A 12393-nucleotide genomic window follows, 5' to 3' on the forward strand; every position below is an offset into this window, starting at 1 on the left:
AGAACCAATTCATCCACCATGTGGTCCACAGATTTACTGTGACATCTGTGAAAGACGAAATTTGTCAAGAGGTTTTAATAGGGAACAAGTGTTGTCTCGAACCAGTTTTCCGCTGACAGTCAGTGGCATCAAGAGTGCATGCTATAGCTCGCTGTCCGTTCTTCAGGAAAATTGGTGAAACTCCATCCGAAGGTAGGTTCAATTCCTGTTAGACAACGGGTTAACAAATTTGAAGAAAAATTATTTTTTTTGTTACATTGGTTGGATTATTTTTTTCTTTTGTGGATAAACTAGTATTTAACGCAACATCATACAAAAGCTAGAATAACGAATGAATTATGGGCATCTCCCGGGCAAGGGAAAGTGTTGAATGATTGAAGGTGCAACTGAAATATTTATACATTGTAGTTTCAAGTAACATAAAAAATATTTGACAATCTGGTTGACATGGCCAGTGTTTTGTGTTCCTAGAAAACTATATTTTTCTTTAAGTTTTTTTACATTGATGAGGTTTTTCACTCTTAGATGGTGAAAAAACGCATTATGCATTTTTTCAAGCACGCACGCTTTCAATTATCTCCTAGCGCAGGAATACTTTTCGCGCCAGCCTATATTCATTGTACCCGTGATGACACTACGTGAGAGAGTCGTCGCAGAATCGGGATAATCATAGACACGACGCTGACATCACGCTGATGTCCCTCCCTTCCGCGCACCACGTTTCCCATGCAACGATCCGCACAAGACAGTAGCTGCACGGAGGGCTCATAATATGTCAACATTAAGTTAAAAGTCTATGGCAATGTTTTGGCCTCTCTAACTAGCCCGATGACTGTTCCTTTAGCCGTTCTGACAACTATTCTTAGTTGTCGATTTATAACAACTGCACCGGGTGCTTTCATCACGTAACAATATGATATTCGTATCTACCCAAATAAAAATCAATTTAACTATGTCTTTAACCAGATTTTTTGTCTTTTACAATGGCCATCTCACTTGCAGAATGCAGTTGTCGCTACCTTTGGTGGCCATCCTGGTCATTGCAGCGTTAGTTTTACCAGGTAAGACATTTTAGATTATATACTGGTCTTGTAGGACTAAACTCATTGTAGGCTTTTTATCTCAAAGGCATTTGACTGTTGTTGGCTCAATGGCATTACCGAGAATGAGTTGATGATACACATGTAAACTGTAGCCAGAGAAATTGCCAGTGAACAACCTAGTGAAATACTGAACCCCTGGCCAGAGTCTTTCGTTTCAGTAACTGAGAACCTATACCGCCCGTAGGTCCAATCTGTCTTCGGTCCATTTTCCTTTTCTTTGGCAGTGTATGTTTTCCCGGGGGTATCAGGAGACCTGCGTTGCCAAACAGAGTTACCCTTTCTATCACTTGAGTATACTGCCACCGACCGGGAATCGAACCCGGGATCCACCTAAGCCCGGAACCCTAGCTCTAATTGGCATCAAGGAATTTTAAGACCACATTCTGATTCACAAATACTGTCTTTTCATCGATGTAAGACCGGTTCATTAGGCTTAATGCAAACGCCTACCGCGAGCACAGGGCACAATACCATTTCACTCATTGGTCGAAAGTTGAATGAAGTAGGTGTGTTACTAGTAGAAGGACAGATTGGCCTTACGAGACACATAGGATGCAAAGCGCTCGCGTTTATTGTGGTTTACGGTCTGAGTTTGCGGTTTCAGTGCGGTTTTTCGGTTTGGGTCTGTTTGATAGATCAACGTTAACCCTTTCTCACATAAAACGCGTTGGAGTGGGCATCACAGGCCTTTTGGTGGCTCTACCAGCATCGCTTCAAGACAGCGACGCTTCATGCATTCAGGTTTATTCAGATTGGCTTTCATCCAATCTTTATTCATCTTTTTTTGCCTTTATTTATTGTTTTTATTTTTTATTTCTCATTTCTGTTTTTTAAAATATTTTTATTCATTATTTTGGATTTTTATTCTGGTCCGGTTGCCGATTGTCTCTGTTGACCCGATTGCTTACTGCCCTGCTATCTCAGGCTCAAACTCACCAGGCAGATTGAGGAATTCTACCCCCTGTTCGTCGTCATCGTCGTCATCTGGAACTGGGTGTGGACCTGCGTCTATGTTCTGTGGGCGTAACGCTTTCTCAAATCCATGCTCGACGACCTCTGGGCTGATCGCTTCCAAGCCGGCACGGCTGACCATGTTGACAACATCTCTGAGTCCAATTGGATCACACTGGCCTGCTTCGTTGGTGTTTTCGGTCTTCCATGACTTCCATGCTTGTCTGGGGTGACATTTGAAGGATCTCATGACAGCCATATCCAGAGGTTGTGCCAAAGGTGTGCATCCGGCCGGTACAAAGTTGAGTCTGCCCCCTTCTGCAGTGAGACGATTCCTGAAGTTCTCCGTTTGATGTACTCTGAACTGATCCACCAAAAGTATGAACTGTTCAGCATGGGCCTCATGAACGTATGGGATGAAGATTTCGTCAAGCCAATGGTGAATCGTCTCCTGTCTGACCCATCCCGTGGCGGACGATGTGACCACAACGTTTTCGGGCAACTCGGCCTCTTCCAGAGCTCGAAGCGCGCGAACAAATCCTCTTCTCGGAAAGGTGATGTGGGCTCGCGTCTTATCGCCATTCGCCGCCACGCAAAGTGTAACAGAACATCCCAGCTTTGGATTCTTCCTGGAGGTTCATACATCAACAGCCTTGCCGCCTTTTTCATTGAGGGTGTACATTAGGCGGAGGTCAAAAAGGAGGAAAGTCTGGTCCATGTTGAAAAACAGGCGCATTGGTATACCAAAAGTTTCGATGGTGTTGGTTATTTCATCGCGAAAGTTTCGAACCAGGACAACGGCGTTTTCTGGAATGGTGGTAGTGTTCTTCGTGACTTTTCGCAGGCTGATGTCCTTCCTCTTCATAAAAAGTTCCACCCAGCCGTTGGATGCATGGAAATCATGCATTAGTGGTTTTGCCTCTGTGGCGAGTTGTCGGCGCTCTTCTGGAAGGGCATCCCACCAGGTCTGGAATAGTTGCACGGCCTTCTCCTGGACATCCTGCATCACAACAGGTAGACATCTTCGCCGAACATCCCGGAACCAAATTTCTAGTTGGTCTTCGACCTCAGGCCAGTAACCAATCAACCTCTGCTTCACCTTTCGGTCTTTGCCCCGGTTCTGCTCCTCCTTCAATTCCAGGTCATGACGGTTCCACCTGCGAAACGTCTCAAAAGGTATGTTGTGGTGGTTGGCAAATTCTGTCATCGTTCGCACAGTGCCATTTCCAATGGCAATCTCAAAGTCTCGCAGGTATCGCAGCTTCTCCGACACGGAATAACTACGCTTTCTTTTAGGCAGTGGCTCATCCATATTTCTACAAGTTGTAGGCAAGGCAAGAAGAGGTTTCCGCCAGTACCCAAACTTTATATACGCCTGAAACCTCACTGATTACTCAATAGTTTTTGCCCTTTTAGGCCTACGTGGTGTCCCAACTAAAATGCTAAGGTAATTCTCCCGGATTCCAAACTAGGGACCAGACATTGTTGTTGGAAGTTCCTTTCTTTCAATCATCCATTACACTTAGCAAACAAGCCTTGATATGCCTTTTTTACACTTTTTAAGGTACTCAAATTTTGAAATTAAACACCCCGTAAAAACCGGTGGAGTATTTTGTGGGACACCCCGTATTATTCCGCCGCGGCACTCGTCCGTACAAATGACACAACCCTATTAGGTCACCTGCGAAACATACAGCAGCCCCTCTAAAACCTAGGCCTGCCTTCCAAGTTGACAGTCTACTGCTATTGGTCCTCGGCCTCAAAACTAGGTGTGCATGTTCATTCCCTATCGATTGCCCTGTTCACAAATTTATTACTGCTGGAATCTTGCTGAAATAAGATCCGCTCAGTGGTCCACGTCCTCCCCCCCCCCCCCCCCCCTCCAGATGAAGTTGCTGATTGAATCGACTTCAACAGTTGTTGTGAAGGGGATCATGGGATTGTTCGCCAGTTGTATTCAATATTTTGATTTCTATTGTTATATAATCTGTTAGTATTGTTGACCGATTTCCTTTAAGGTATTAATACTCAAAATCAATCAGTAAGCCGTAGACACTCAGGCGGCAAATTGGACAGCAGGTGGTGGGTGGGGTCGACCAGCCAATGGCAATGGCCGTCAAAAATTCCCCAACAAAATGATTGTATCTATAAAGATGTCAAATATGTTTTACATTGTTGTGTAGCAATTAGAAAACATAAAAAATCTGCAAAAGGAATGTCCGTTTCGGAAAGGCAGAAATGTTCGAAAATGCACAGGTCATTCATTTCTACATTGGCAAAATGTACTCGTATTCGATTATTCAGTACTTCCTCCCACTTGTACGCATTCCGAAAGCCAGATCTCTTTTATCTGGTGTGCAAAAAGATCGTCGGTCTATACTAGTGTTAGAGTCAACAGCATAGTTGATGTCGTATGCTTGATATAAATAAATACAACAAAGTTTGTTTTTGTACGAATTTAACTTTTAACGTTCGAACTCAAGCAACGTTAATTGTTATCAGATTTAACCTGAACGCCTCATCTTTTTCATACTTTGGTGACATGTTACGGCGAATAAATGTTCAGATCATATTTTCAATCCGCCTCACCTGTATAATAAGCACGCTTTCACATAATTGACCACCAATTTAAAACTGCTGACGTGGTACATTTACGTTACGTACTGAATGAACGGCACCAGGTCAAACGCTCTTAAATCCACGACATTTTAGACCTTATTTAATCTTCAAGATATGATAAAAGCAAAGCCACGCATTTGTCATGCTTTATCTCAGAGCCATCTGGTTACAGGGGCAAATATAAAGTAATTATCGAATTTTACGATATCCTTTTGTCTATTATAAATGTAATATTCCTTTGTTCCAGATGCTGTTCGCAGTGCAGGTAGGTATATATGCAATAATCTTCACTTGACAGAGTATTCAAATATTACTAATGTACATCCTCCTCTACCCTTTTAACACACTTTAATTGACTTGCAGACGTGCACCTATTCCATGTATACTGAACATTTTACCCCTTCCTTACTATTTTCCGTAATGGTAATATCTTCTTAAGTATGGTAATAAGTTTGATGTCTATGTCGATATGAATTCAATGCTGACAAATGTTAGGTTAACCAGCTTCATATGCAATGGAATGATGATTTCTTTCATCCCCCCCCCCCCCCCCCCCCCCACACACACACAAACATACCAGGCTGAAGTTGCATAGACATGCATGTTTAGCCACTACAGCTAATGATAATACCCAGAAACATCCGAAGTACCGTGGCATAGCAAACTCAGTAGCTTCTTTTCTTCTACCGTGAAATGACCATCAGACTTGATCCGACTTCTGGAATTGCATTGTAACTGTGTATACTTTCAGTCAACTACCAACAGTTCGCTGCGTCAAATGGACTCACATATCGTCATGGCAGCTGCCGAGGAAATGACATCCAATTTCTCTCTAATACAAACCTTGCGAGCTGCAATACGCAGTGTAAGGCCAGGTCCAGTTGCATCTGTTTCCTCTGGAATGAAGCCAATCACTGCTACTTGAAAAGCAAAACCTGTTCAAATGTCGGCACATCGAACCCGAGGAATCATTTCTTTGATAAAGGCACCGGTAAGATATTTTCATTTAATTAAACTACCAAGTGTTCATGCACACATCAGTGCCCGTTTAACACAACTTCGATATACTTGTCCACCATAGAACAGGAGCCGTGCACTCTGTTTGTGTCGTCACAGCTTGTCACATTCTAACACATCTTTGACTATTCTCGACTATTTTGCGTCATGGTAATATCTTCTGAAGTGTGATAATAAGTTTGATGTCTATGTCGATATGAATTCAATGCTGCCAAATGTTAGGTTAACCAGCTTCATATGTAATGGAATGATGATCCCCCTCCCCCTCCCCCACAACACACTAGGCTGAAGTTGCATAGACATGCATGATTAGCCACTACAGCTAATGATGATATCCAGAAACATCCAAAGTACCGTGGCATGGCATACTCAGTAGCTTCTTTTCTTCTACCGTGAAATGACCACCAGACTTGATCCGACTTCTGGAATTGCATTGTAACTGTGTATACTTTCAGTCAACTACCAACAGTTCGCTGCGTCAAATAGACTCACATATCGTCATGGCAGCTGCCGAGGAAATGACATCCAATTTCTCTCTAATACAAACCTTGCGAGCTGCAATACGCAGTGTAAGGCCAGGTCCAGTTGCATCTGTTTCCTCTGGAATGAAGCCAATCATTGCTACTTGAAAAGCAAAACCTGTTCAAATGTCGGCACATCGAACCCGAGGAATCATTTCTTTGATAAAATCGCCGGTAAGATATTTTCATTTAATTAAACTACCAAGTGTTCATTCATAAATCACATACTTGTCATATCATACTTGTCCACCATAGAACAGAAGCCGTGCACTCTGTTTGTGTCGCCACAGGACAACGTTTTTTCGAAAAGTGGATGACCGTCCGAACCAATTGATATCATTTGTAATTGTGAACAAGACACATCGATATTTTCGCTTTACATAATGAACCCCAAGGTTGCAAACCTAAAACAATATACATGTAATACTGTTAATGGTCTTTACTTCGAATGCACCTTGAATGCATCGCGAATACCACAACAGCGACTGAACTTGTGGAATCTGCAATATTTACTGTAAAAAGGTTGTTCAGTGGAAGTATTATCTGAAGTATATCATTCTTGTTTATCAGATATCAACGAATGCACTGCAAATACACACAACTGCGACAGGACGAACGGCATATGCACCAATACACCGGCAGGATCATTCACATGTTCTTGTAAAAGTGGTTTCACTGGAAACGGGAGAACATGCACTGGTAGGTAGGCCCACTGTCTCCCAGGTCAGAAGTTTCTGAAGTCTACTAATGGTGTTAGGGTATACATGAGCATTTATAAGGTATTAATGTTTTTCTTGTATTTCGTGATGTTTGTCTTCAATAAGATAAGAAGAGGTTTACAATTGAACACAGAACAATGAACGTTTTTCGAAAAGTAGATGACCTTCCGACCCAATCATTTGTAATAGCGAACAAGACACATCGATATTTTCGCTTTACAAAGAACTCCTAGGTTGTAAACCTAAGAAAATATATTAGTGTTAATGGTATTTACCTCGAATGCACCTCGAATGCACCTCGAATACCACAACTGCGACATAACTCGTAGAATCTGCACAATTCACAGTGAGAAGATTTTTCAGTGGAAGTATATTTGAAGTATATCATTCGTGTTTATCAGATATCAACGAGTGCACTGCGAATACACACAACTGCGACAGGACGAACGGCATATGCACCAATACACCGGCAGGATCATTCACATGTTCTTGTAAAAGTGGTTTCACTGGAAATGGGAGAACATGCACTGGTAGGTAGGCCCACTGTCTCCCAGGCCAGAAGTTTCTGAAGTCTACTAATGGTGTTAGGGTATACATGAGCATTTATAAGGTGTTAATGCTTTTCTTGTATTTCGTGGTGTTTGTCTTCAATAAGATAAGAAGAGGTTTAGAATTGAACACAGAACAATGAACGTTTTTCGAAAAGTAGATGACCTTCCGACCCAATCATTTGTAATAGCGAACAAGACACATCGATATTTTCGCTTTACAAAGAACTCCTAGGTTGTAAACCTAAGAAAATATATTAGTGTTAATGGTATTTACCTCCAATGCACCTCGAATGCACCTCGAATACCACAACTGCGACATAACTCGTAGAATCTGCACAATTCACAGTGAGAAGATTTTTCAGTGGAAGTATATCTGAAGTATATCATTCTTGTTTATCAGATATCAACGAATGCACTGCGAATACACACAACTGCGACAGGACGAACGGCAAATGCACCAATACACCGGCAGGATCATTCACATGTTCTTGTAAAAGTGGTTTCACTGGAAATGGGAGAACATGCACTGGTAGGTAGGCCTATTGTCTCCCAGGCCTTAAGTTTCTGAAGTCTACTGATGGTATTAGGGTATACATGAGCATTCATAAGGCATTGATGCTTTTCTTGTATTTCGTGGTGTTCGTCTTCAATAAGATAAGAAGAGTTTTACAATATTGAACGGGGAACGATGAAAGTTTTTCGAAAATTTGATGACCTTCCGATCCAATCATTTGTAATATGAACAAGACACATCGATATTTTCGCTTTACATAATGGACCCCTAGGTTGCAAACCTAAAACAATATATTACTGTTAATTGTCTTTACCTCGAATGTACCTCGAATGTACTGGTGTGGCGGGGATAGTAGTCCTAGGGCTGATAGTCCGTGTAACAATAGCCCGCATTGCTAAATGTTTGGTTAGGGTTAGCGGTACAATAGATCATGCTGCTTAATTGGTCAAATACAATGCTACCGGACTATGACTCCAGGGGGACTATATCCGCTGTCACACCTCGAATACCAAAACTGCGACAGAACTCGTAGAATCTGCACAATTTACAGCAGTGAGAAGATTGTCCCGTGGAAGTGTATTTGAAGTATGTTATTCTCGTTTATCAGATATCAACGAATGCACTGCGAATACTCACAACTGCGACAGGACGAACGGCAAATGCACCAATACACCGGCAGGATCATTCACATGTTCTTGTAAAAGTGGTTTCACTGGAAACGGGAGAACATGCACAGGTTAGTTATAAAGAGGAAAGTGTGTGAGGCAGTTGGTTTAAAAGGAAAGGGTGGGTGGGTGTCGCACAAATAAAGTTTGTCTGCATACCGTTATTTTTTTACCTGGAGCTACAAATCTGGCTTCACTGGAGACAGGAAGCAAGCACAGGTAAATTAAAGAGGTGACCAGGCTGAAAGCATTATATTATTCACCAGTATGAGTGAACTTGGAACAGTTTGAGACTTAACAGTTCCTCTTTATTGAACAATGAAATGGTTTGGTCAACCCAATAAAATTGAGGCTCGATCTATCAAAATCTGTGCGAATTCCTCTGCCTACTTTCTGGTGATTATCACTTTTTTATCCCCCTTCGTTCTAAATGTCAGTGACCAAATGGACATAATTTTCTGTTATATTTCCCCATTATTTAGTGAGTGCTATTCCGTTTATTCGCCTTCTAGTCAATTTCTATAAGAATTGAATCGTTCCCCGGTTCTCATATGAGGCGCAAATTTCTTCCTGGAAGATTCTTGGGTCTCCTGCTGGTTGAAATATGGTCGTCCTGGGTTTTTGCAATCCTTTATAAGGCTTTAGCAATAGCATTTAACTCTTTTCCACTCATTTCACTTCGTCTGATCTCATTTCAAATCTATCCTTTTTAAAGATATGAACGAGTGTCAAGCAACTTACCAGCCATGCACTGCAGCCAACATAGAATGCAAGAACAGTTGGTTCTTACCAGAGCGTCTGTAAAACTGGTTTCACTGGAAACGGCCAGATATGCACAGTCAATACACACCAAATCCTCCGCAACTCTACAAAGTGCCTTCAATGCAGTCCCGTGGTTAATGGTAACATGAAATCGCCTAAGCGTTGTGAGATTCCTGAATCTGCATTGTATGTGCAACTTGATCCAATAAAGAGCTGCAAAATATTTTTCAGCCTTGTCACTCTGCTATAAAAGTAAAGTTCTGGAATATTGCATCTTGGTGGATGAGGCAGGCGTTATATGATGGTTTGAATCGAAAACAAACAAAAAAATACTTCGACAAACATTAATTGTGTTAAGTTATTGTCAACATTGGTGGTATGGATTAATTCTCAGCGAGTAAAGTCATATAGTGATGGTATAAGTTTTGAGATTTGTTGACTTCATTTGCCGACACCGCAACAATGTAAAAAAACTCTGCTTCTTTTCACATTCTAACACACCTTTGTCGATCCTCGACTATTTTGAGTCATGGCAATATCTTTTGAAGTGTGATAACAAGTTTGATGTCTATATCGATATGAATTCAAGGCTGACAAATGTTGGGTTAACCAGCTTCATATGGAATGGAATGATGATTTCTTTCCTGTCGCCCCTCCCCCCCCCCCCCACCACCAACATACTAGGCTGAAGTTGCATAGACATGCATGCTTAGCGATTACAGCTAATGATAATATCCAGAAACATCCCGAAAGTACCGTAGCATAGCGTACTCTGAGTAGGTATATATGCAATAATCTTCACTTGACAGAGTATTCAAATATTACTAATGTACATCCTCCTCTACCCTTTTAACACACTTTAATTGACTTGCAGACGTGCACCTATTCCATGTATACTGAACATTTTACCCCTTCCTTACTATTTTCCGTAATGGTAATATCTTCTTAAGTATGGTAATAAGTTTGATGTCTATGTCGATATGAATTCAATGCTGACAAATGTTCGGTTAACCAGCTTCATATGCAATGGAATGATGATTTCTTTCACCCCCCCCCCCCCCCCACACACACAAACATACCAGGCTGAAGTTGCATAGACATGCATATTTAGCCACTACAGCTAATGATAATACCCAGAAACATCCGAAGTACCGTGGCATAGCAAACTCAGTAGCTTCTTTTCTTCTACCGTGAAATGACCACCAGACTTGATCCGACTTCTGGAATTGCATTGTAACTGTGTATACTTTCAGTCAACTACCAACAGTTCGCTGCGTCAAATGGACTCACATATCGTCATGGCAGCTGCCGAGGAAATGACATCCAATTTCTCTCTAATACAAACCTTGCAAGCTGCAATACGCAGTGTAAGGCCAGGTCCAGTTGCATCTGTTTCCTCTGGAATGAAGCCAATCACTGCTACTTGAAAAGCAAAACCTGTTCAAATGTCGGCACATCGAACCCGAGGAATCATTTCTTTGATAAAGGCACCGGTAAGATATTTTCATTTAATTAAACTACCAAGTGTTCATGCACACATCAGTGCCCGTTTAACACAACTTCGATATACTTGTCCACCATAGAACAGGAGCCGTGCACTCTGTTTGTGTCGGCACAGCTTGTCACATTCTAACACATCTTTGACTATTCTTGACTATTTTGCGTCATGGTAATATCTTCTGAAGTGTGATAATAAGTTTGATGTCTATGTCGATATGAATTCAATGCTGCCAAATGTTAGGTTAACCAGCTTCATATGTAATGGAATGATGATCCCCCTCCCCCTCCCCCTCCCCCACAACACAATAGGCTGAAGTTGCATAGACATGCACGATTAGCCACTACAGCTAATGATGATATCCAGAAACATCCAAAGTACCGTGGCATGGCACACTCAGTAGCTTCTTTTCTTCTACCGTGAAATGACCACCAGACTTGATCCGACTTCTGGAATTGCATTGTAACTGTGTATACTTTCAGTCAACTACCAACAGTTCGCTGCGTCAAATAGACTCACATATCGTCATGGCAGCTGCCGAGGAAATGACATCCAATTTCTCTCTAATACAAACCTTGCAAACTGCAATACGCAGTGTAAGGCCAGGTCCAGTTGCATCTGTTTCCTCTGGAATGAAGCCAATCATTGCTACTTGAAAAGCAAAACCTGTTCAAATGTCGGCACATCGAACCCGAGGAATCATTTCTTTGATAAAATCGCCGGTAAGATATTTTCATTTAATTAAACTACCAAGTGTTCATTCATAAATCACATACTTGTCATATCATACTTGTCCACGATAGAACAGAAGCCGTGCACCCTGTTTATGTCGCCACAGGACAACGTTTTTCGAAAAGTGGATGACCGTCCGAACCAATTGATATCATTTGTAATTGTGAACAAGACACATCGATATTTTCTCTTTACATAATGAACCCCAAGGTTGCGAACCTAAAACAATATATTACTGTTAATGGTCGAATGCACCTCGAATGCACCTCGAATACCACAACAGCGACTGAACTTGTGGAATATGCACAATTTACTATTAAAAGGTTGTTCAGTGGAAGTACATCTGAAGTATATCATTCTTGTTTATTAGATATCAACGAATGCACTGCAAATACACACAACTGCGACAGGACGAACGGCATATGCACCAATACACCGGCAGGATCATTCACATGTTCTTGTAAAAGTGGTTTCACTGGAAATGGGAGAACATGCTCTGGTAGGTAGGCCTACTGTCTCCCAGGCCAGAAGTTTCTGAAGTCTACTAATGTTATAAGGGTAGACATGACCATTTATAAGTTATTAATGTTTTTCTTGTATTTCGTGGTGTTTGTCTTCAATAAGATAAGAAGAGGTTTACAATTGAACCCAGAACAATGAACGTTTTTCGAAAAGTTTATGACCTTCCGACCCAATCGATATAATTTGTAAGATGAACAAAAACACCTGGAAGTATATCTG

The 12393-nt window shown here is 41.5% G+C and overlaps 1 protein-coding gene across 1 annotated transcript; it reads left to right on the forward strand.

Moving 5' to 3' along the window:
* The first annotated feature begins 112 nt into the window (after nucleotides 1–112).
* On the forward strand, nucleotides 113–12159 carry LOC135486005 (fibrillin-1-like). Its single transcript, XM_064768447.1, has 12 exons — nucleotides 113–192; nucleotides 1003–1061; nucleotides 4921–4938; nucleotides 5425–5664; nucleotides 6146–6385; nucleotides 6782–6910; nucleotides 7332–7460; nucleotides 7882–8010; nucleotides 8603–8731; nucleotides 10676–10915; nucleotides 11403–11642; nucleotides 12023–12159. The coding sequence occupies exons 2-12, from the start codon at nucleotides 1004–1006 to the stop codon at nucleotides 12157–12159; spliced, it is 1689 nt and encodes a 562-aa protein (XP_064624517.1). The 5' UTR covers nucleotides 113–192; nucleotide 1003.
* The last annotated feature ends 234 nt before the right edge of the window (nucleotides 12160–12393 follow it).

Source organism: Lineus longissimus, chromosome 4 (assembly GCF_910592395.1).
Source record: "Lineus longissimus chromosome 4, tnLinLong1.2, whole genome shotgun sequence".
Taxonomy (NCBI): Eukaryota; Metazoa; Nemertea; class Pilidiophora; order Heteronemertea; family Lineidae; genus Lineus; species Lineus longissimus.